The sequence below is a fragment of the Stegostoma tigrinum genome, chromosome 7, assembly GCF_030684315.1.
Source record: "Stegostoma tigrinum isolate sSteTig4 chromosome 7, sSteTig4.hap1, whole genome shotgun sequence".
Lineage (NCBI taxonomy): Eukaryota > Metazoa > Chordata > Chondrichthyes > Orectolobiformes > Stegostomatidae > Stegostoma > Stegostoma tigrinum.
In genome coordinates, this window is record NC_081360.1 from 58,288,193 (window position 1) to 58,314,394 (window position 26,202).

A 26,202-nucleotide genomic window follows, 5' to 3' on the forward strand; every position below is an offset into this window, starting at 1 on the left:
TTCTGACAACATGTGAATAGTAAAATTCTAACAACACTTGAATTTCTTAGTGAGGCAATTGCATATTTAGCAATCTGGTTTCAAGACTTGTGTAGGTGTAGGAAGCATTTTAGTAAGAGGAGTAGACATTTGAATCCAAATAAAACTCCATGAGATGGGAAAAATTAAAAAGCAAGTGTCAAAATTGAGAAATGCAATTCAACATCCTTCACAGGGGCTCAAACTTCATTTCAACCCATGATCATTGCTCTTTGGGTAGGACATGAAGTGATGGAAACAAATAAAGGGGAAGGAACCTGCATGTAGTCTTACAGCTGCAATTTATTGTTTCGATCAGTGAATTCACCAGCTCTTTTAGACATTAACAATGGAAGGTACTGCTTTTCATTTAATTTCCATGCCTTCTGACATTGTGGATGCTGACTGATCATTGCTCCATTATGCCTGTTCGGTTTCAAAGTATAACATGCTATAATTGTGATACTTCTAAACAGCAAATCTAGATAATCATTAGTCACACCTTCACATGAAACTGTTCTGTTAATCCCAATATTGCAAAGTACGTGAGGGAGATGCAGGATGCAATAATGCACAATAACTGGTTTTTAATCTTTTGGAAAACTGAATGAAAAGCAGGAAAATGTTAGATAATCATTAAAAGCATTTCTGACATCTTACATACACTGTATTTTAAAGTGGCTGTGGAATTTTGAGGAGAGACATGTTTAGAGGTGTAGTGCTTCAGTTCAAAATTTTCAAGTTCTGACTCAATTTAACTTTTTTCTTGCCCTGATGTCAGTGGGCAGCATACATACGAGCTGCAGTCAGAAAAGAGAAAGGCCTTCCGATTCTTGTGGAACTTCTGAGAATGGACAATGATCGGGTTGTTTGCTCTGTTGCTACTGCATTGAGGAACATGGCCCTTGATGTTCGAAACAAAGAACTAATAGGTAAGTGAAAATTAAACAATATTTCACAAGTCCGAAAAGCTCCGTTCCAGATTTTTGTATTATAGCATAATCATGAAGCTGTTACTACACACTATTAAGATTAGTCTAAATTGGGTAAGTTTTCAGAGTTTGGTGTTCAATTTCTTCTTAAATAAAAGCTTTTTGTTTTCACTTTTATTCTCACGTTTCTCCTTCATTGTCCTGTCTCTCTCTAAATCATGTACAGAAAGAGAAATAAATCTAATTTGGACTTTCTGCTGTAGACTGGGTTTTCAATCTGATTAACCAAAGAACACTGCTATTTCTTGTTCAACTCACTGGTAGCCTGTCGAAGGCAAATATTGAATTAGATATCTGATGACAGTAAATAAACAGCTGTGAAGCAGCTGAATAATAAAAATAAATTTTGGGATATAGGTTTTTTCCGTCTCCGGTGTACTTAGTTTGTTCATCAAATGAACATTAAATTCTTGGTTAAAAATAAAACTACTAGAACTACATTATAGGTCAGTCGGTTTTGTCGAGGAGACTGTAGCTGTTTATTTATCCATACTCCAAATATGGATTAACCAGAACTTTGAGTAGCTGAAGCATGATTTCTACACTATTCCACCTTTTTAGACATCAAGACTGGCATTTCATTAGCTACCTTGATTATTTTCTGCTCCAGATCATTACTGTGTCATGATCTATGTAATTTAACCTGCACTATTCTTAGTTTTTCAGCTCTATCCTCCTTGGGTCCGTTGTGAATGACTTCACATTTATAACAGTTATATTCTCATAAAAGGTCATTGGCCTGAATTATTAACCTCTTTTTCCTCCATGTATGCTGCCTAACCTGATAAGTCAGTATTTGTGTTTTTATCTCCCCTGCCTCATTTGATGATCATCCTCAATGCTAACAGTTTACAGTGTATACACACAGGGAATCCCTGGTTGTGTGATGGTTGGTATTAAAATCTGAACTTGTGTTGATGACAGCGAAAAAGGAAATGCTTTAAAGAGTTTTCCAGTATTCAAAATCTCCAAGCTCCCCTTTACCAGAAACTTGGTTAATTTTAGCAGGTACCATGCTTCATAATTCTCAGGCTAAGTTAAAAAGAGTATATTAATAATGCCTAACCTAGGAATTTGCAGCTGCTATGCCATTCGTTCTCACTTTACCTTATGGAAGTGCATTCTTAGGCAGTTCCACGTGATCAATCTAAAAGAGTTCCCATGTGACTGAAGAACCCAATGCACGATGTACAAGATAATAAAATGTGAGGCTGGATGAACACAGCAGGCCAAGCAGCTTCCCAGGAGCACAAAAGCTGACGTTTCGGGCCTAGACCCTTCATCAGAGAGCCCTCTGATGAAGGGTCTAGGCCCGAAACGTCAGCTTTTGTGCTCCTGGGATGCTGCTTGGCCTGCTGTGTTCATCCAGCCTCACATTTTATTATCGTGGAATCTCCAGCATCTGCAGTTCCCATTATCTCTGGCACGATCTACAATCTGTGCCACAAGTGGGACAGACCGTGGTTTGAGCGTTGAGGGTAAGATGCTAGTGTTGCCCATTCTTTGTCAACACGACTTCAGCTTGCCATGAGCAAAGAGACTCCAGGTTTACAGATCCTTTCTGGGTGCTTTCTGTCCAATATAGGCTGTAATAGTCCAGGGAGTGTGTCAGACCAGAAAAATTGATAATTATGGTGAGTGCTTTAGTGTTGGGAATTTTGGCCCAAGCAAAAATAATGACATTGGTGTCCCTATCCTGCTACTAGATTTGCCAAATCTTGTGGAACAGCATTGGTGCTGTTCTTTCACGTATTGTGGTGCCAGATGTTTCAACATTTTTGTGCCATTATAATTGTGCTGTAGAACATGAACTTGGTGCTAGGTTTGAAGTGCTGATCATCAAACAGACACCTCCACAGGCAAATGAAGTCTGCCGTGGCAAACTAAAGACAGTGTTGAACATCATTGATGTGACTGAAATGCACTTGTCAAAGTTCATGTTTGATAGTTAGCTCCAAGATAAGGAACGTGGTCCATGTTGTCCAAGACCACCTCATTGATATTGAATGCTGGAGGGTGGGGCTGGTTGGCAGAGGTACTTTGTTTTACAAGTGTTCATTGTAAGGCTTTTTCTCCAAATGTGCCAGTTTGGTAACCTGAAATGGGTATGTGGTGGATCCATTGTTTGGGATCATGGCTTGCATATCATCATGGGCAGATGATGCATGATCCTTAGGGGACAGTCAAAATGGGAAGGAATAATTGCATACAGTTTAGTGTCAAGGCCTTTCCTTGACGGAGTCAAAGAAGGCCATGTATATCGGTTGATGCTGTTCCCTGCATTTCTTGTGTGGTGAAGATCCTTGTCTGTCGTGCTCGTTTTGAGGGCAGAAATCACACTACACTCTGAAATGAGCATTACAGCCGCTGGGAGAAAGCAATTGAGGTTCTTGCACCAGCTTTCTCTGTGGCCAACATAGTGAATTTTCTTCTCTCATGACCACAGTCAAGTCTGTCTCCAAGCTTGAAGATGGTGATGATTTCAACAGCTGGGAGATCTCCTGGCATACTTTTCTCCTTCCAGGTGAGGGAATTAAGAGAATATAATGACACTAATACTGCTTCAACAAGGATTACATCGGCTCCAGATGCCATGTTGTTCTTGAGCTGTTGCATGGCTTTTTTTATTGCACAAGTTTGTGTTGAGATATTGATGGATAGCATGCTGTAGGTTGGAACTGAGCCTGCTTGCATTGAAGACTAAGTCTCTATTTGGAGCTCTTTAGAGTGCTCAATCAAGTAGGCATTGACTGCACCTCTGTCCTTGATAAGCACCTCTCCTCCATTTGACCAGCAGTGAAATAGGGTCTTGGGTATGTAAATTACAGATAATCTTAACTATGCTAAAGAAATCACATACATCATGATTATTGGCTAACTGAATTTTCAGCATTTTCTCCACCCACCTTCTGTTGACTAGGTCATGGGTTGTTTTGCTGGATCTGTCACTTCAGTTGCTTTTCACTTCTCAGGACAGGTCACTGTCTCAGGTTCAGATATGTCATGCACAAATAGCTTATCAGCTCCTGCGACTTATCATCATACTTATTGAACCAGTCTCAGTGTTTCCTTGTTGAGTGACTGATCATCTCTTTGCACCTGTTGATTATGAAGATTGTCAGACCAGGCTTAGCAGACTGGGAATTTTGGGTACTCTAGTTCACTAGGAGTGGTCAGGCTAGCAGTGAGTTGCTAGCTGAGTAGGGCACTCTTATCAAAGTCTTTGTGTCCCTCGGTATTGTTTTCCTGCAAATTCTTGCTGTTGCCACCTTGGGGCAACATTGATGTTGATGACAGAATGAATTAGGCTGTAGTCCCTTCTGCTATAATAGTCAGTGTCATACAGCATGGAAACAGACCTTTTGGTCCAACTCAATGCTGACCAAGTTTGCCAAACTAGTCCCATTGTCTGCATTTGGCACATCTCGCTCTGAACCTTTTCTATTCAACTGCCTGTTCAAATGTCTCTTAAATGTTGTAATAGTGCCTGCATTTCCCACTTCTGGCAGTTCATTTCACGTACAAATCATCCTCTGTGTGGAAAAAGTTGCCCCTCCGGTCCCCTTTGAAGCATTCTCCTCTCACTTTAAAAATATGCTGTCTAATTTTGAACTCCCCTACCCTAAGAAAAAGAGCATTGCTATTCCCTTATCAATGCCCTTCATGATTTTATAAACCCCTCAACCTCTTTATGCTCCAGGGAAAAATGTCCCAGCCTACAGCCTCTCCTTATAACTCAACCTCTCCAATCCCAACAACGTGTTTATAAATCTTTTCTGCACCCCCTCCAACTTGATACTTTCCTTCCTATAGTATGGCAACCAGAACTCTACACAGTATCCCAAAGGTGGCCTCGTCAACATCCTGTACAGCCTCAACATAATGTCCCAACTCCTATACTCAATGATCTGAGCAATGAAGGCAAGCATGCTAAATGCCGCCTTAACCACCCCATCTACCTGTGACACATTTTTCAAAGAACTATGAACTTGAACCCATCGATGCCTCTGTTCAATGTGGTGGGGAGCGCAACATGTCATTAATTGTAGGTTGTCTACCAGAGTGCTGGAGGTCAGGTGTGAACTTATTGGTTTCCATCTGATGTTCAAATAATGTAGTCCAATTCTTGCCCTCCCTTCAGATGGGCTTACCAATGTCTTTCAGTGTATTAGGGATTGGTTAGCTCTGTGGAATTACAGATGTCACCAAACATGCATCCCTGCAGTCCCTCACTTGCATGAAGCCATAGCCAGTGCTTGGAGTTGAGGGTGTTCCCACAAGGGCTTGTACTTCACTTTGACAGAACCAAGTGTTGGTTATGATAGATCACATTCAGCACACTTTTTGTCAAGGGCAGAATACTGTTACTAATAAACTTCCCTGCTAATTACATCTACCCACAGGTCTACGCCCTTTCCAACTCTAGGTTTGAAGTCTTTAAAAAGCACTAGCCTGTTACCGGCCAGGGATTGTTTGAGATCGATGTGGAATTCCACTTCCCATTGGGCATACACATTGAACACTGTAACACACTGTTTCTGGTCAAGAGTGAGCCAAAGGGTCATGAGATGTTTGTTTACCCCACATTGGCAGTCTGAAATGTCCAATTAATTTGTTCTAATAGTGAAGGCAAACCTATGAAGGCAGCAGTCTCCTTCTGATGTATCTTTGCAGATGAACATTTAACCACCACATCATTTCTTTCTCAAGGCAGCAATGTAAACGTAAAAAAATTTGTGCTCCTGGGCATAGAACATAGAACAGTATAGCACAGTACAAGCCCTTCGGTCCATGATGTTGTGCCAAACTTTTACCCTAAATTTAAGGTCTATCTAATCTCCACCCCTACCTTTACCTTTATACTATAATTCAGGGCAATGACAATGCAGTGTTCCAGTCTGCTGTTGGAGGGGTTGCCTATAAGGGTCCTAATGTTCCATGTTATGAACTTTGATGGGTAGAAGATGCCTGTGGTTGATTCCTTTAACGTGGAATAGCCATTGTACATTGGCTACCGTAAGGGTTTGATAGATCAACGGCCTTGGTCGAATGGCAAAGACACCCAAGATGCCAGGAAACCTCCAGGCTCCACTCCCTCAACCTAGGACATAAAAACATGAATCTGCTATCATCCTCAACACTGTCCAAAACACACAGGGGCTTCATTGGAACACCTCTGGAAAAATCATTGTAAATCAAAAAACCTCTTCGTTACTCAAATCCTTTTCCTAGCTCCAGCTCAAATACAGTAACAGCTTTTACTCCCTGCTCCATACTATTTGGCCTGGTGCAGTCTCTAGCTTAGCATCCACTGGTCCAAGTCTGTTCCATTGTTGGTGAGGGGTTAAAATTCTCTTGCAGTTGAATTGAAAAATCCTTTCAGCCTTAGTGCGCATGTACAGAAGAGTATAGACAGGTTACAGATGAAGTCACGGGGACTGTAGACTGGGGGAGACTGGAGCTGCTTGCTTGGATTCAGTCACACCTTAGGGCCATTCTTTTCAATCATCTAGACATGAAAATGTGGCTTCATACACACAGGCTTGCACAGTTCTGACCATTAGAATGTGTGGATGCCACCCACTTATGGGTTCAATGCCACACCTGTGGAATTTACATCTACAGTCTTCACTGCACTTCGGCTTTTAACCCAAGGTGTAAATAATGATGATGAGATGCCTGTGTCCTGTCAGCATTGATGGTTTGGGCTAAAGGGCCTGTTTTTGTGTTGTATGACTCTGACCTCGCCTTACTCTAACTTGCCCCTTACGCTGTCCTGTGTGTCATAGCCACAATTAGGACCTTGAGGGAGGCATCAGGAAAAAGTGACACAGTTCAGGAATGGTTTCTCCCCCTTTACTCTGTATGTTCTAAGGTAATAACAAGATTGGGGACTCAGTATATGGATTCCGAGATTGCTCGAGGAATGAGGAAACTTGGGAAGCATTTTAAATAGACAAAAGTGAATGTGCTTTCTCTTGAATTTACTGGAAACAAAATCCTGCCTAACCATTCAGAGATGTCAAGAAAATGGTGAGTGCACCTCGGCCAAATTATGATGATCGACAGTTGGGCTTCATTGGTAAAATGATTGCAGCAATTCCATAGTAATTCGGTATTAATTCCTTGGTGATTCTAACTTTTTTTCTGATTGAACAAAACAAGTTCAGGAAAAAGATTTGTTTTTGTTTATGCTCAGAATGTTTTGGAGACTGGGTTATGATTAAAGTGTAATAATTCATTGAAATGAATTCATATAATATTTAAAAAGTGGTCTTCAATAGAAAGTAAGTTTGACATGGCATTATCCACATTACTAGGGGCATTAAGAATATTGTTCATTTCAGGCTATGCTTTGCAGAAAGGTAAGTGGATTTCCCATCCCTCTGGAAGGAAAATTGGCAAGAAGCTAGCTCACCCCATATTAACTTGTAGGCAACCTAAATTGTCTTGCAGTGGGACGTATGCCTCTTGTGCAGGAGGAAACTCCACTTTGGGTGCTGCCAACTAATTAGATTGGCCATTAACTGCATTACCCCATGCAGTAGCAGTGCCAGTGCCAGAGCTCAGTGTTTGGTGTCTCCAGGAGTCCAGAAATTAGCCGAAAGAAAATCATCTATGTCCTATGGAGGTAAATCCTGGTATTTGGGGTGGTAATGAATCCAGGGTGGTGGTTCCATTGGGCAGGCAGCATGGAAGGAAGGGGGAGTAGTGTGACATCTTTAATGTTGTTTCTTGGATTAACACCGGTGATAAAGTATGATATGATCTGTGCACTATTCTGTAATGCAGCTCATGTAAAACATAGCACAAAAATTGGACTCTTGTTGACACAGGTGTGTTGAGTTTATTAATAGGAGTGTTCTGACCAGCAGTAAAATCATGAGAATCATCTTAACACATCCTTTGCGCAGGAACCACTGAATTGCGTTCCCAATGATCTTTCTGCCCATAACCCTTTTTCTTCCCGTGTTTGAGTTTTCACGTAGAGACCTGTCACTAAAGTCTAATGACTTGTAATAAATAGTGATCTATGTTAAGTGTAGAAACCTGGTCCTTGCTTTCTGGCAACCTGGATCTGAGAGTCAGGTAAATTGAGGAATTTTGTGTGTATTTTGATAAAGCCTTTAACTTCAGTGAGTAACTTTCAGGAATAATGGAGCTTGAACTCTCATGCATCACCCTGGTGAGCCAGAAGGCAGCTTTGTAAATTATCTTTGTCTTGTGGTGTTGGTATTTTTGTACGTCTTTGATTTTGATAGGGTCTAATACTGGTTGACATATAGGTTGAGCCAAATAAATGAATATGCTTCTTGCAGGTTTGACAGATTCTACTGTTGAAAACAAATAACATCATTACAGCTGTCATGGACTGTTGGAGATTTGTGTCAAACTCCTCTTTAGTTCTTAAGTTTGCAATGTCACTGTGAGATGGAAATAACTTGGTAGATTCTTGATGAAGTGATTTATATTTTGCTGGAATGCATATTGATTTATGGACTGTTCTGAAAGTTGTTAGATGATATATCTGACAAGATATGTTTGAATCAATATCCGTTCTTGGCATTGAGTTGGAAGCATGCTTGGCACCTGAGAATTTGACAGCAAGCTCTTCTAGGTTACTAATCTTGTGTGGATCTCTTTCGTGCAATATTTGTTGTCCTTGGGCCTAAATATACATATACGCTGCCACTTTTCTTCAAAACGCAAGTATTGGAGTTGCACCAGACAGTGTGATGCTCAACTTTCTGGGTGATACTTTCTCTACTGTGAAATCCAAATCCAGTTTGCACTACTTTGAATGTGAATGATGTGGGCCATTACGAGGTTGAGGGCATCATCTTTCAAATCTAACACTGCACCACCTTTAAAATTGCTGCTAGTATCAAACCACTCTAGATATAGGTTAGTAAGGTCATCAAAAAACTTAATGTTGCAATCTGAAATATTTGCAGCTGACAGATTTGCTACCTTGTGGATCAGGATAATATATAGATCCAGTGGAAGTTGACAATGTGAGAGTTTTTAGATCTTTGCTTTGAGAGCCGTGTTGACATTGACATTGGGAAGGCATATCAGACCTGTTGAAGCATTTGGAATAAGACAGGAATGTGATGGAACACTCCCCATTTGTGGGGATGGGTACAGCTCCAGTAACACTCAAAGAAGTTTAACACCATCCTGGAAAAGCAGCCCACTTGAATGGCACTACATGCTCAAGTATCCATTTCCTCCATAACCGACAATCAGTATCAGCAGTGTGTACTGTCTAAAGATGCACTACAGAAATTCAGCGAAGATCCTTAGATGACACTTTCCAAACCCATAACCTCTTCCACCTAGAATGACACACACAGCAGATACATGGGAACACCACCACTTGCAAGCTCCTCTCCTAGCCACTCACCGTCCTGAATTGGAAATATATGGCTGTTCCTTCATTGTCACTGGGTCAAAATCCTGGAATTCCCTCCTGAAGGGCATTGTGGGTCAATCTACCACAGATGGACTGCAGTGGTTCAAGAAGGCAGCTCATTACCACCATCTCAAGGGCAACTAGGGACAGGCAATAAATAAGTGCCAGTCAGCAATGCCCACGTTCCACGACTGAACCAAAAAAACAGCCTTATGTTTGGACTGCATCATATTCTGCCAGTTTCCTGAGTACATCTCCTGTAAAATGTGTAAAAGAATGATAGTTAAATTTGCACTTGTCAGTGTTGGCATTTAGTGCAAGTTCTCCATGTCTTTTAGATGGAGGTAGAAGCATCAACTTTCCTGAGTGTTCATGCAATCTGTAAACTGACATTGCAGATACCTTTTTAATGAAACTTTGGAAGTGTCTTTGACATTGTTGCTTAGTTGACGGTTCTTAACATGTTGCTGTGGAGCTTGATGTTACAGTGTGAGTTAGTTCGGTCAATTTTATTTCATACACGTTTTAGCCCAATGCCCTCTTGTCGAGCATAACTTACACATTTCACAAAATACTAGACATTATCTTCAGAGGTGTGATAAGCCATATCTCAAGATTTGGATGTTTTACTGACCTGTTTAACACTAGCGAGAGTTGTTGTAGATTGAAGAGCTAGTAGATGTTGCTGATCAGCTACAGTTGCTTTGAAATTGCATCTTCCTTCTAGTGGTGTATTGTGGTAGATTCTTTGTTGGTCCAGAATTGCTTTTCTCAAGGATTTAACATAGAGGTGTTGATCAGGTTTATAAGCCTTTCAGTTAAGTTGATTTTGGTGAAATTGCATTCCATATCTGTTCATCAACATCAAACTATGAATTGGTCACTTGTTTCACCAGTTGTTGAATTTGTGTCCACTCAGACTTCAGTATCTTGAAGTTGACTTGAACTTTAAATTGACCTTCAAAAATCTTGAGAATATTATCTTTGCATCCATCATTAGAGATGCTGGACAACTTGATTCCTCTTAATCTTTAGTTTCTGAAAGCATTATGAAATTTGTTTGCTTGCCTGTGTTTATCAGCTGTTGCTTCACCTAAGAAGTGAGGACTTATTCATGAGGGAGTTGAGGTTAATGGCAGAATGTCAGTGGAGTGCCAATCCCTACTCTAATGTTTGCTTTCCATTTTTACTGTGCTCTTTAAAGTGCTCTTTAAATTAAAGAATTTTTATTGTTCTTTTCAGTTTTTGAAAATTGTTATTGTGCTTGGGCTCTTTTAAGGCCATCACAAGGAACGTTAAAAAGAACAGGCTTGTGCCTTTAGATGGTGTTTATGAAAAAGTCTCGCATGCATTTTTTTGCATGTTCCTGAACAGCAAGATCATGAAATCAACCAGTATCTGAAAACAAGACCTTTTTTAAATGTATACTTTTTAAATATTTCTTCTGTTTTTTCTCCAGGAGCACCTTGGTAGTCTGGCATTGTCCTTCAACAGCTTTTGTAATTCTTGTTCTTTTTAAAATCCAAGTCAGCTGTGCCAGTTTTTTCCTATAGTCTTTTTTTTAGAAAGACAGTACTGTTAAATGTTATAGCTGCACCTCATTATAAGATTGTAACCCTTTTTAGTTTTTGTTCATGCTTTTTCACCTTGCTTATTAACTTAAACCATGAACTCAGGTACCTGATGAAAAATGACTGCTAGGGAAGTTAAACCCAACTTTTAATGCTGACTTGGTATCACCATGATGTGGTTTCTTAGGTCAAACACCACCATTGTTGGTATGATATTCTGAGTGCTGCCATGAGCAGTGATTAGCTCATGTCAAACTTACCACAAAGATCGAGTGCTTATTGAGATAAATGTCGTGAAGCTTACAAGCAGCATTAATTGTTTACCTTGTTTTAATATCTCAATTTATTTTGTGCTTATTGATTTTACTGTATCTTGTGAACACATGACTGACTGAATGCATTACGCTGACTTCATTGCATTGAGTGTGACTGATAGCAAGGCAGCTATCTTTATATTGAAATGTCACAAGTCATGATGTCATAGAACTGTCCTAAAAGTACATTGATTGCCTGTTCTGAATCTGTTCCACTATACTACAGTTTTGCAGTAGGAGTGGTGGTCCCCCACTTGTATGCAGGGCATCTGGATTGAGATGCTTCCCTTCCAATAGATCATTAATAAAGCCTGCCACTGTTAAGGTACTGCCCATGCCGGTCACGTTTTGGTTCAGGCAGTGCATAATTCGGATCAGTTGGCTTGCCGTTGAACTTTAATTACCTGTAACTGTCTGTTTATTGGCAGATGGGCAGCTGATTTTGCTAGCCAATGCATTTTCCTACAGTGAAGGTGTGCTCAGGTGTAGCACTTGACACATGACTGCTAATGCCTGTCTCCCACCCCCCACCCCCTTAAAAATCATGCCTGGTGCATCACAAAAGGTCTAGCTCATCACTTCATAACGGAAGAAAAACATAGACAACTTATCAAGCCAGATTTGAAAAGACATCCTAGCTGAAAGGGTGGAACCATGTCCATCATGAGTCTCAAAGCACTGAAGATGAGATTTGAATATTACTAGCTCTGTATGTTCATTTTTGGACAAGTTCATACAATGAGAAGAGATTTGAATCTCTGGAATATTTCAGTCCAGCCACTGGGTCTGGGGGAAGTTCACTTTCAGAAAACAGTATTTCATCATGATTGCAATCTTTTTTTCTTTGTTACTGTATAATATGATGGTGGAGCCACTCTGGAAGTAAGGAACATTGTGTGCTTACAGGAGTGGCCAGCACTACTAAACCGGAGTATTCCTGAGACAGACCTAAAAAATTGTAAAGGAACATTATTTCCGAAGAGCGGATATTCATTTGGAATGGACTTCCATAGATTTTAACAGAATTTTAAGGAAGTCCACAATTTTACTGTGAATTCATTCATTTGTTATTATCAGTTAATGTTAATTAAATGTAGTCTGTTGGCTATGGGGACAACATGAATGGACTATATCTAGGTTATTTATTTGTGTTAGCAATGTAGCAATTGGAATTGGAACATACAGGAAACAATAGGCCATGCAGAAGCTGAGGTACCCTTAAGGTGCACACTTGCATGGCTGCGCAACAAGGAACTGCACAGTGCAGCAATTTGGTCAAGCATGCTGAAAAGACATAGGAAGCTACCCAGTGGAATTTTAAAATATTATTTGTTTTGTGGTTTTGGATTTGTAACTAAATAAGTTTTTAGTGGTTTTGCTGGCTTACTACTTTGTCATTGGCTGTGGTGGGGCTCCTAGCTGTCTTGTACTAATTGAGCAAGTTAGCGTGATTAACTTAAATTGTTGTTATTTCAACAAATCAATAAAACATGATGAAGTAACAAGGGTCACTGGACCCAAAATGTTAATTCTCCTTTCTCTCTACAAATGCTACCAAACCTGCTAAATTTCTTCATTAATTTCTGGGAGTTTCTTCAGTAATAAAACATGATGGTTGTTTTGTGAGGCAACAGGAGCCCTGGGCATGCCATATATAGTTCAATTCGAATTGATACTAAATATGGAGCAGTGAATTATGCAGGCTTTTTCCTTGCCAATAATTTGCATTATAAGCCAAAGGGACTGTAGATGCCTGCCTCTCTTGGACTACTGCACCATTTTAAGATGTATATTGTCAATTTAGGCAATTGAGTTTGTACTCGTTGTAGCAACGAGTATATTCCACTTCTGTTTCCTAGATTTCTGTATTTCTTAATTTTTTCTGTATATGCGCTAGTCTTTTTGTGTATAGATATTTTTCAGGATACTAAGAAAAACCATCCAAACAAAATGTTAGATAACAAGGTGTAAAGCTGGTTGAACGCAGCAGGCCAAGCAGCAGCATAGGAGCAGGAAAGCTTGACTCTTCGGGCCTAGACCCTTCTTCAGAAAGGCCCGAAATGTCAAGCTTTTCTGCTCCTATAATGCTGCTTGACCTGCTGTGTTCATCCAGCTCTACACCTTGTTATCTCAGATTCTCCAGCATCTGCAGTTCCTGTATCTCTCAAACAAAATGTTTACAGATTTCTTATGTGTCGATGTTAAACATCTTGCAAGGGTTATAGCCAGATCAGAGTTCGTGCATTTTTGGTACATACAACACAGCATCCTAATTTCCCAGAGCAGGCAATGTGACTGCAGCAGTCTTTAAAAACTTGCCATACTTCTGAGGTTAGAAATCATAAAACACTCAACTTTTATTGGTGCCATTGCACTGAAGAAAATCATTTGCTTTCCATGCATTCACTAGTCAACCTCTATCTTGGATCTTCCACTAACATTACTGTGCACTACAGAGGACAAGAGACAATTGCACACTGAGCTGGATGGTAAAAGCAGCAAAGATATATTTTAATTTGTTCATTGCTGTCAGAAATTATCAATCAAGTTTAACAGCATTCTAAAATGTATATGTAACAACCCAAAATTTCTCTAAGAAATAAGGGAAAAAGCCACAGTACAATTGATTCTGATACATAGTTGAACGCCTTCAGTCTTAGTTACAATAATCTTTGCCATTAGCAGTGTCAGCCCAACAAAAAGTAAGAGACAGATATTGCTATGGGAAGGGAGTAGCGTCCTTTAGATTTTTTCAGGTTAATTGTTTGCTTTTGTTTGTTTTAAATCTTGACTCGTTTGTTATAGAAGAACCACATTGCAATGAAGAATACAGATGGGAATACAACTAATGTTGTACAGTAGATAATGGGAACTGCAGATGCCTGAGAATCCAGGGTAACAAAGTGTGAAACTGGATGAACACGACAGGTCAAGCAGCATCTCAGGAGCACAAAAGCTGACGTTTTGGGCCTAGACCCTTCTTCAGAGCTCTGATGAAGGGTCGAGGCCCGAAACGTCAGCTTTTGTGCTCCTGAGATGCTGCTTGGCCTGCTGTGTTCATCCAGTTTCACACTTTGTTATAATGTTGTGCAGTAATTTAGTATTAACTTTTTTTTCTTTTTCCAGGCAAGTATGCAATGCGGGATCTTGTGCATCGTCTTCCAGGAGGTTCAACACTAATAATGCTTTCTGATGACACTGTTGCTGCTGTTTGTTGTGCTTTACATGAGGTTACTATTAAGAATATGGAAAATGCAAAAGCTTTAGCCGATGCTGGAGGAGTCGAGAAACTTGTAAATATTACAAGGGGGAAGGGTGAAAGGCAAGTATTCAACTGAAAAACATTGTGATAAATATTGCATTTTGTATCATCCTCTATACCTTTTGTACACTATGGTTATGTATAGCCAAACTGAGCTACGAATTACATACTTTTCTTGGCCTTTCACTCTTAGTGAGTTGTCTGTCTGTAGCCTATGGTGAAATTTTTTTGTCTCCTTTTTGAAGATTGTTGACTACAATTGTGCGTTAACCTTATTTTATTATTTAATTGTATCTTGTTGGCCTAAGAGATGTTAGTACAATTTTGTTTCAGAAAGGTGAAATATACTTGACCATTTCCACTTGTTTTTCTGGAACGGTGGTACCAATTTTTAAAGTACAGATTGCGTGAAGCAAAAACAACCCAACAGCTGATTTTAAATTTCTGAACTGGCAGCTGTCCCCTCTCCTGGAAAGATGAAGGATGCTGAAACAGGAATTGTGCACGGTTGTAAAGCATTTCCCTGCCATTGAAAATTTAACACCCTGACGTTAGTCAGGTTATTAATGCCTCAGAGTCCAGGCTTTCAATGGTGAGAAATTAATGTTGCCTTCTCAAACTGAAGTTGTCTATAATCATTTTGTCCCTTGCCAGTACACCCAGTTACTGAATAGACACAACAGCTATCAAGAATGTCACAAGAAAGTCTTCACATTGATGATTTAACATTAAGATGGGTTATCAACCTGAAACGTTAGCTCTTTTTCTTCACATGCTGCCTGATAAGCTGAATATTTCACACTTTTTATACTTCTGCTTTGGGTCTGGAAAAGTTGTATAAATGGCAGCAGATATATTACCCCTCACTTATAGCAGAAAATATGGGTACAATGACTGTGATCTAATGGTGTCAAACAACATGCTGGGTTAAGACAGCTGAAATATGCCCAATAACAAATGAGACACCATTCCTTGAGTGTCTGTAAAACTTCATGAGAAAATTATAGGTGGTGCAGTTTAGAAATGTGATTGAGTGGGACAGAGAATTAAATGCCAAATAACTAGAAGTAAAAGGTCACTCTTGGAAACTAAACTGAAGTAATAAACCATAAATAGGAACAGGAATGGGCTGTATGGCCTTTCAGTCAATGTGGGAGACAAATGCTGCATATCTTTACTGAGATTTTACTCTGAAATGATTGTCAGAATTGGGTTAACATCCTATTTTAGAGGCTTATCTACCCAATTTTATTTTTCATGATATTTTACATTTTGTCTGATATTTCTTTAAGGTATTCCCTGAAAGTAGTTAAAGCAGCAGCTCAAGTTTTAAACACATTATGGCAATATCGTGACCTTCGCAGCATTTACAAAAAGGTAATTTACAATAACATAAGCATTGTTCTCAATTGAAGTCAATAATCTAATCATTATAATTTTTCCCCACCTGACCATCTTGTATTTGCAGGATGGTTGGAATCAAAGCCATTTCATTACACCAATTTCTACTCTGGAACGTGACAGACACAAAATCTCTACATCCCACCCATCCTTATCAACAAACAATCAGAATATGTCACCTGTTCTTCATTCTGGTGAGTAGTTTGTGGTTACATAAAGAAAATGAATGTTGCAACTTGAACTGCTATCCTACGGGTGTGAAAGTAATGGAAATATTTTGTAGCTGAGGTACCAACCTAGTGAAGCTGCATCACAGAGCTGCAGTTCACAATTTAGATTTACTTTGACTTCGAATCAAAAATACAATTTGTAAATTTGCAAACAATTCCAGTTTGTAGCTGAATGATTTGTAATCAATACTGAAGAAAAACAGATGAGAATTTTAAAATTAAAAATGTTGCTTAACCAAGAGCCATTGTGGGTCTACAAGTGCAGAAATGGGTGAACAGAGCGTCATGTTAGTTTGGGCACAGGCAGCAGAGTTTTCAATTAACTCAGGCTTAGATTTAGAGTGTGGAATTGCGGGAACCTGTCTGGATTGTGTTAACTTGATTGGAATAATATAGAGGCCAAAAGCCAAGGTTAGAGTGGGATGGTTCTGTGGACACTACTGATGAATCGTAGAATCCCTACAGTCTGTAATGCGTAAACAAACCATTCGGCTCAACAAGTCCACACTGTAGGGATTCTCTGACTAGCATCCCACCTTGACCCAACCTCCTAGCGTGTCCCTGTTATTCTGCATTTTCTAAGACTAACACACCCAGCCTACACATCCCTGAGCGCTGGGTAATTTAGCACGGCCCGTCCCCCCAACTGCACATCTTTGGACTGTGGGAGGAAACTGAAACATCAGGCAGAAACCCACCAGGAGAATGTCTGTGTGGAGTTCACCCAAAGGTGGAATCGAACCTGGGTCCCTGGCACTAAGAGGCAGCAGTGCTAACCACTGAGCCTCCATGCCAGTGAGGGCTAAATTTCAAATCTTGCGGGTCTTCATTGGAACTGGAAGTTTTAAATTTTTTTGTATATAAAAGGTCCGATGCATTGGAAAAAGTAACAGGAAGTAAACAGAGTATGTTCTGTAATTCAGTTTTATGGAATAGCAATAGTTAAATGACACATCTGATCATTTCATATGATGAAAGAATAATGAACAGTGAAATTAGAAAATAACTATGATATGGATGATGTGTAAATCTTTACTGTAAGTAAGTAGAGGGAAAGAAATGTGTGGTGAGTATGTTGAGAAGATTTTAGTAGCCAGGATAAGTGCTAGAAATAAAATCACTGCTACACTTGTGCTGGACAAGTATGGGACCCCATTCTGGGAAGCATTGATGCTGTTTGAGAGAACTGAAAACTATGGTTAGGCTTGGTTATTTGAACCAAAAGGTGGTAAATTATCTGGTCGGAAAATAAGGTGCAACTTCTTGAGTTTCTGTCCTAAGTAGAATATAGGAAGCCAAAACAGGTCAATATAGGAGTGTGGTGGATAGTCTGAGTGGATCACGCATACAGACGGAATTGAAATGTTCAATGCCATCTGCATTTAGCATCCTAGTGTAAAGGGGACCAGTAATTGAGCACAGTATATTTAGTTGTCATTTTAAGAAAAAAAAGTGCCAATTAAAACTCTGCCTGGTGGGCGTCTTTGGTTGTCTGCATGGTCATGTATGAAGTGAAAGGGCTAGTGTTTCATCTGCGTTTATACTAGAAGATAGTCAAAGAAGGAAATGAATTTGGAAGAAGGTGTGGGGCTGATGAAGTGGGTCTGGTGACCATTGAAAGCACAGTCCTGCAGAATGCTGGGAGGGGAAGAAAGGGTACATTAGGTAAGTGGGCTAGTGACAAGGGTGTGCAATGTACTTTGAAATGTAATCAGAATGAAGCAGAAGAACCTGGCAAGGAGAATGATTGAGAAGTGTGGGAATGGAACAGACATAGTCATGTGGTCTACAATGGAGAAGAATCTTTTGACTGAGGAAACCAGTCTTTTGAAGGTGACATTGCCTGAGTTAGTGGTAGAGGAACTGGGAATACAGATTGAAGTCCTTATGGAATGACATGTTTTGTGATAGATGTTGCTTCAAGCAGGTTCAGTATTAGGTCCTTTGCATTTTGCAGCTCATATCAATAATGTGAACTTTAAATTTAGAGGACATAATCAGAGGAAGATGGTTGGAAGCTATCAGTGGAGTGGTCAGGTAGACAGTGGAGAAGTAGAAATCAGTCCAGAGAATTGTGAGATGATGTATTTAAAGATGACAAACAAGGCAAGACAAAATGCAATAAATGGTATGAAATTGCCTGTGCCTAGAAATAGAGAAGCCTACAAAGTGATAGTAGTTAGTGATGGACATTGCAAAAATAAGGAACGGATGGAAGTTAGAAACAGAATTTATTAAATTTTCAGCTCAAGGTGAGAACAGAAAGCAGCACTGACTGATTTTTGACATATTGGGGAGGTTGTCTTGCATCGGCCCTTGCCCTCTGGTTTTAATAGGATATGCAGTACTTTGCTGCAGCCCAATTTGAGGTCTCACTACAACGTCTTTCATTTGGAGGAAGTTAGCAAAATTAAAAACAAAAACGTTAAAATGAGTGAATATAGTCAGCCGTAAGAAAGAAGACAGCGAGGGTGAATAGAAATTTGTTGGACTGCTATTTATAGAAAGAGCAGAGGACCAAAAGTCCAACTTCTTGTGGAGAGGTGTGGAAAACAACTGACTGAATAGCCACAGTGAAATGGCTATTAAGGCCAAGAAACTGGAATTGATTATATATGGTGGAGACCCTCCACTTCAATAGCAGACCTTTCATCCACATCCTTTTTCACTCACTGTTAACTTATAAGACTTCCTGGTTGTGACAGAGGATTCAAAGACCAGAAAACTTAATGCAGACTCTTCTCCATAAAGTTTGCTGGAGCTGAATATTTCTGGAAATTTGTACATTTTTCATTTAGCTTCTGCAGTGTCCTGATGCTGTCTCAATGCTTTTAATTCCTGAAAAAAAGGTTATCCGGACATTGCCACTTTTCTGTATGTAGAATTTTGGTCTGAGCAATTTTGGTGCCACACTTTCCTAAATAAATTATTGGCTGTAAATTTCTTGAGCTGTCTTGAGGTTGTGAAAGGCACTATATAAAAGGGCGAGACTTTCTTTTGAAGTTTGGTTTCTGATTTGATGTAAATATAAATCTTGCTTACAGTGGCGAGCACAACCTCTTCACCAGCACTCTTGGGAATTAAGGATCAACGCTCCAACTATGAAAAGACAAAGACATCTATGCAATATTACAACAGCCCTGGAGACAATATGACACATACAAATTTAACTATAGGTAACGAATGGCGCAATTACAATTTTATTTATAAAGTTGGACATTTTTGTGATGTTCACAATATTGTCATTCATATAGATTGGCCTTTTCCTTGATAGGGATAGATGAAGAAGCATTTAGTCTGTAAAGTGCTTAAAAATTGAGGTTGTCTACAAATTAGAGTTCTACAAATCTTTCTTCAGAATATTTGCAAAAGTGCATGATATGACAGTTCAAATGTCATTAGATGCAGTATATTTAAATTTCATTCACTGCAATATGTGGCAGTCCAAGGTGCCTCATTGGATTTACAGTATCAGCTACATGAGGGGCTGTCCATCAATGTACTTTATAGCATGGCCTTAAACTAGAGCTAAGGAGCCAACATGGAATCTTTGCTGCAGTTGCTCCAACCTTCAGTATGTCCTTACCATATAGTCCTGGACCTCGAAATGCAACTGTCCACGTGGTCTGTGACTCACCGAAGAGTCATTACATTGACTTCATGTGTAGACAACATCTTAGCATTGGTGCAAAGTCCTATAGTAATGCCTATGTGATTTTTCATAACAAGGAAACTAGAGATATATATTGTGGCATTGTAGAATACAATTATTAAAACAAGCTACTATATACACACACATTTCAATCACAGGCATCCGAGTGCCTGCAATAACATTAAGCTGTTAGATTTTAAGAGTTGGGCTTATAGTAGCACATCCATGCTTCAAGTGATTTGACGTTAGATGAGGTATGCTATCTCAGGTCATATTCAGTTATATAGTGATGATAGTGAGTTTTGAGAAGATTTGTAGTTCAGGTTGAGGTTCTGGATGTGAGTTTGCTCGCTGAGCTGGAAGGTTAGTTTTCAGACGTTTCGTCACCATTCTAGGTAACATCATCAGTGAGCCTCTGATGAAGCGCTGGTGTTATGTCCCACTTTCTATTTATCTGGTTAGGTTTCCTTGGGTTGGTGATGTCATTTCCTGCATTGGTGGTGTCATTTCGTGTTCTTTTTCTCTGGTTCCAAATCAATCTACCATCCTCTGAGAAAAAGAACACGAAATGACATCACCAATGCAGGAAATGACATCACCAACCCAAGGAAACCTAAACAGATAAATAGAAAGCGGGACATAACACCAGCGCTTCATCGGAGGCTCACTACTGATGTTACCTAGAATGGTGGCAAAACATCTGAAAACTAACCTTCCAGCTCAGCGAGCAAACTCATCCATATAGTGATGATGTTGTGAACATGTTCCCTAAAGGTAGATAGACCATGAAACATGACAAAGTAAAACAATTCCACACCGATGCTCCACTTAGAATGTATGATGTATATCTTCTATTTGTTTTGCCAAAGACACACTATATAAACCTGCTTAAAAATTTTATTTACTTATTTACCTCCATTTTCATGAGGCATTTGTGGTTCAGAGAATTTGAAACTGAGTGGTGGTGTTTACTGGGTAATAAAATGTGAGGCTGGATGAACACAGCAGGCCCAGCAGCATCTCAGGAGCACAATAGCTGACGTTTCGGGCCTAGACCCTTCTTCAGAGAGGGGGATGGGGTGAGGGTTCTGGAATAAATAGGGAGAGAGGGGGAGGCGGACCGAAGATGGAGAGAAAAGAAGATAGGTGGAGGAGAGTATAGGTAGGGAGGGGATATAGGTCAGTCCAGGGAAGACGGACAGGTCAAGGAGGTGGGATGAGGTTAGTAGGTAGGAGATGGAGGTGCGGCTGGGGGTGGGAGGAAGGGATGGGTGAGAGGAAGAACAGGTTAGGGAGGCAGAGACAGGTTGGACTGGTTTTGGGATACAGTGGGTGGAGGGGAAGAGCTGGGCTGGTTGTGTGGAGATGGCCCAGGTGAACTGAAGGTTGGGGTGGAAGGTGTTAGGGGAAGTGGATGAACTGTTCGAGCTCCTCCGGGGAGCAAGAGGCGGTGCCGATACAGTCATCAATGTAACGGAGGAAGAGGTGGGGTTTGGGGCCTGTGTAGGTGCGGCAGAGGGACAGTTCCACGTGGGCCATCTCCAGCACATCCCTCACCTTCCTGGATCTCTCAGTCTCCATCTCAGGCAACCAGCTTGTAACTGATGTCCATTTCAAGTCCACCGACTCCCACAGCTACCTAGAATACACCTCCTCCCACCCACCCTCCTGCAAAAATTCCAACCCCTATTCCCAATTCCTCCGCCGCATCTGCTCCCACGATGAGGCATTCCACTCCCGCACATCCCAGATGTCCAAGTTCTTCAAGGACCGCAACTTTCCCCCCCACAGTGGTTGAGAACGCCCTTGACCGCGTCGACCGCGCCTCCCGCATTTCCCGCAACACATCCCTCACACCCTGCCCCCGCCACAACTGCCCAAAGAGGATCCCCCTCGTTCTCACACACCACCCCACCAACCTCCGGATACAACGCATCATCCTCCGACACTTCCGCCATCTACAATCCGACCCCACCACCCAAGACATTTTTTCCATCCCCACCCCTGTCTGCTTTCCGGAGAAACCACTCTCTCTGTGACTCCCTTGTTCGCTCCACACTGCCCTCCAACCCCACCACACCCGGCACCTTCCCCTGCAACTGCAGGAAATGCTACACTTGCCCCCACACCTCCTCCCTCACCCTTATCCCAGGCCCCAAGATGACTTTCCACATTAAGCAGAGGTTCACCTGCACATCTGCCAATGTGGTATACTGCATCCACTGTACCCGGTGTGGCTTCCTCTACATTGGGGGAAACCAAGCGGAGGCTTGGGGACCGCTTTGCGGAACACCTCCGCTCGGTTCGCAATAAACAGCTGCACCTCCCAGTCGCAAACCATTTCCACTCCCCCTCCCATTCTTTAGATGACATGTCCATCATGGGCCTCCTGCAGTGCCACAATGATGCCACCCGAAGGTTGCAGGAACAGCAACTCATATTCCGCTTGGGAACCCTGCAGCCCGATGGTATCAATGTGGACTTCACCAGCTTCAAAATCTCCCCTTCCCCCACCGCATCCCAAAACCAGCCCAGTTCGTCCCCTCCCCCCACTGCACCACACAACCAGCCCAGCTCTTCCCCTCCACCCACTGTATCCCAAAACCAGTCCAACCTGTCTCTGCCTCCCTAACCTGTTCTTCCTCTCACCCATCCCTTCCTCCCACCCCCAGCCGCACCTCCATCTCCTACCTACTAACCTCATCCCACCTCCTTGACCTGTCCGTCTTCCCAGGACTGACCTATCCCCTCCCGACCTATACTCTCCTCCAGCTATCTTCTTTTCTCTCCATCTTCGGTCCGCCTCCCCCTCTCTCCCTATTTATTCCAGAACCCTCACCCCATCCCCCTCTCTGATGAAGGGTCTAGGCCCGAAACGTCAGCTATTGTGCTCCTGAGATGCTGCTGGGCCTGCTGTGTTCATCCAGCCTCACGTTTTATTATCTTGGATTCTCCAGCATTTGCAGTTCCCATTATCACTGGTGTTTACTGGCCTGGTTATCCATGTTAGAGTGCTCACTTTTGTTGACAGCACATGGGAGAAAACCTTTTCTAATGTCTTGTCATTTGTACATAATCTTATCTAATTTCTTCCACAGTTTGTGTTTGGACTTGTTCAAGCTTCTTTATACTTTTCAATGTAAATGTGTAACACTTTTATGCATAACTGACTTTTTGTCCCAATATAGATTAATATTGTTATTACTCAACCATCACTAGATTTACCATTGCTATGCCAATCTATTTGCATCTAACATTATAAATTTCTTAATTTAAGTTCATAGTGGCAGTGCATTTTTTTTGTGTTTACTTTCCTATGGTTTAGTTTTCTTTCTAACACACATTCTTTTGGCTTGTAATTGTAGACACAAATGTAAAATATCCCTGTTCTGTATTAATTGAAATGTATTGCTGTGTAGGTTCCAGTAAACCATCACCTATTTACATAGGTTCCTATTCTTCACCAGCTAGAGAGGAATCTAGACGACTTCATGTAAGTATTGAATACTTCTGAGAAAAAAGAAGTAAAATATTTTTACATCTGAGCATTCCATTATCTTGAGGCAGTATAATACAAAGTACTAGACAGAAAATTGAATGAATGTATGCTGATCCTTGCACCTGTAATTTAGGTTTAACAGCTTTAAAAAAGACAAGTGTTGTATCGCTGTTATGAATTGAGTTTATGCAGTTCTGAGTAAATAAACTGATGTTAAGAATTTCAAGAAATATTTTGTAAATACATTTGTAAGTTAGGATCTGAAGTAAATTTGCTGGAAAGTATTAGTTGAGTGCTCAATATTGTATCTGAGCTTTCTCTGGTATCCAGGAATTTGTGACAAGTTTAGAAGCCTCGAATCCCTACAGTGTGGAAACAGGCCCGTCAGCCTGACAAGTCCATACCAAACCTCAGAGCATCTCACCCAAACCCATCCCCTTCTGCCCATCTAATCTACACATCCTTGAACACAACAAGCAATTTAGCATGGCCAATTCATCTAACCTGCACATCTTTGGACTGTGGGGGTAAACTGGAGCAGCTGGAGGAAACCCAAGCAGACACGGGGAGAGTGTGCAAGCTGCACACAGACAGTTGCCTGAGAGTGGAGTCAAACCTGGGTTGCTGGCACTGAGGTGACAGTGCTAACCACTGAGCCACCGTGCTGCCCCTGTTATTGAATGCAATCTTCATTTTGAGCCATCAAGTGCATTAGGTTTGACTTGCTTACCCCATGGTTCAGTGAATGAGAAGAATTGTGAATTTCAGTTTTGTCACTTATTTTTAATCATTTGGTTGTACAGACTTGAGTATTGCTGAGAAAGGACACATTTTGTCAAAGCTGTTCATCTCGTGCTCATCAGGGCAACTTGCAAGAATTACCCAAGGCAAAGGAAAACAATGTTTTACTGTATGAGAGGGAAAATGCTGATTGTTTGTTTGGCAAGTGAACTCTGATTAATGAAGGTTTTGCCATGGAAAATGCACCAGTTAGTGATGACTGACAGTTAACTACAAGCCTTGTTTAAATTTTAAACCAGGCATTTAACACTGGCATTGCCCTGAGAAGGAATTAAGTGAATGGCTGTCACCTGGTTTGTTAAGTTGAAACAGGAACAACACATGTATATGTTCTTCCTTTCTGCGATGAAATGGACCCTGTGTTAAGTTATGCAGCCTACAGTATGTACAAATGCACCATACTGTAAGCCCAACTGAACTGGTTATCAGCGTAATTCTTTGTACATTCAAGATTATTTAGCCATTTTTATCCAACTGTAGAATCATGAGTTTTCCAAGCATACGCTGCAAGGTACATCCCAAATATTTATAGGTTATATTAAATGGCATTTCCCATTAGCTGTTCACACCAAGCCAGGTACTAAATGCACCCAACTAACCCATGCTTGCGAGTTAATGGAACAGAATTGAATAAACTTCATACACAACAGGCCTACAGGACACATCTGATCAGCTTTTCGTTTACTTTTTAAGTTTTTTTTGCCAGTATTAAGTATATAATAGTGTTATACTAGTATCTTATTTATGTGCGCCTATTAATTCTTCCTTATTAACTTAACCTTGTTACAGCATCCACAGATGTACTATGGCCAAGAAGAATCAATCAGAAGAAATTATGATGCATATAGATTGTATATGCAGTCTCCACACTGTTATGATGACCCCTATTTCGATGACCAAATTCATTATCCAACAGCCACTGATTATACATCACAACATGGACTAAAAACATCAACTAATTATGTGGATTTATATTCTGCTACACGGCCATCTTACAGAGCAGACCAATACCCAGGATCCCCAGATTCCTGGGTTTAACACTTGAAAAAATAAAAGAACAATGTCTTGTTGCTCTGTTTCTGATTATAAGTGATCATTGATGTAAGACATTTCTAGTGGAGACAATGTGAATGTAACTTTTAGGAAGGAATTCAGGATGTGTTTTTTAACAAGGAAATCATGGAAGCAAATGCAAAGGAAGATTGATGGGAGAGTCTTTAACTCTGTATAGATGTTAGATTTCGTATGTGTAACTCTTGTAGTTTGGTGGAGGTGTAGGCCATGTGATGAAAGGTTTGCGGTGGAAGAAAATAATTGGAGAAGGTGCGGGCCAAATAAAATGTGAAACTTCTGTGAATAGTCTCACTCTGGTTTGTACAGACATTTTAAATATATACACTGTTTTGTTTAACTAAAATAATGAGCCTTCAAATTATGTATTACATTTCCCCTTGTAAATTTGCTTTCTTTGGTGTAAATATGGAAATGCCATATGAACAAGGGTAGCTGTTATTTCAGAAAGCAGTGTCTTATATTGAAATTAAATTTAAAAATCTAAGTGTCATACAAGAGATAAAATATTCTAAATGAAAATATGTCACATTTTGTTTTAAAGGAGTTTTGTAATTTCAAAGAACATGCTTTTCCCAGTGAACTGGATACTTATTTTTCCATTCCCATTCTGTGGCTAGTTTCACTGCCATTTGCGATATGCATTTATAAATAAATGTGATCATTTCATTCACTGACGTTTTGTGCTCACGTTTCTGCTTTTCTGGTAAAATTCCAGGTAGAATTGGTATAGTTGGTATCTAGATGGGCATGTTTATTAATTTGGTTCAAAAGCCTACCTTAAAACCCAACCAGCCTTTTATTTTTATGACAGTAAAGTGCTATGCATGATACATGTTGAGGCCAAATGTAAAATATATAGTGAAGAGGTTGAGTTCTTTCTTTAGCTTAGTTTATTTAAGGGCTACTTTTTCGATCTCATTAATTCCTTCATTATGCAAGACGCAGTCGTGTATTTGTGTTGCATTGAGTACT

General features: G+C 40.4%; 1 protein-coding gene across 11 annotated transcripts in view; it reads left to right on the forward strand.

The window, feature by feature from the left end:
- pkp4 (plakophilin 4) overlaps positions 1-25,900 on the forward strand; it is a 191,169-nt gene extending 165,269 nt beyond the window's left edge. For all 11 annotated transcript variants that reach the window (XM_048534752.2, XM_048534750.2, XM_048534754.2 and 8 more), the window contains 7 exons: positions 800-950; positions 14,438-14,633; positions 15,866-15,950; positions 16,042-16,168; positions 19,249-19,380; positions 23,276-23,349; positions 24,946-25,900. In XM_048534752.2, the coding sequence (XP_048390709.2) occupies positions 800-950; positions 14,438-14,633; positions 15,866-15,950; positions 16,042-16,168; positions 19,249-19,380; positions 23,276-23,349; positions 24,946-25,194 (1,014 nt within the window). In that variant the 3' untranslated portion in view covers positions 25,195-25,900. The remainder of the gene's footprint in view (positions 1-799; positions 951-14,437; positions 14,634-15,865; positions 15,951-16,041; positions 16,169-19,248; positions 19,381-23,275; positions 23,350-24,945) is intronic.
- Positions 25,901-26,202: the final 302 nt, after the last annotated feature.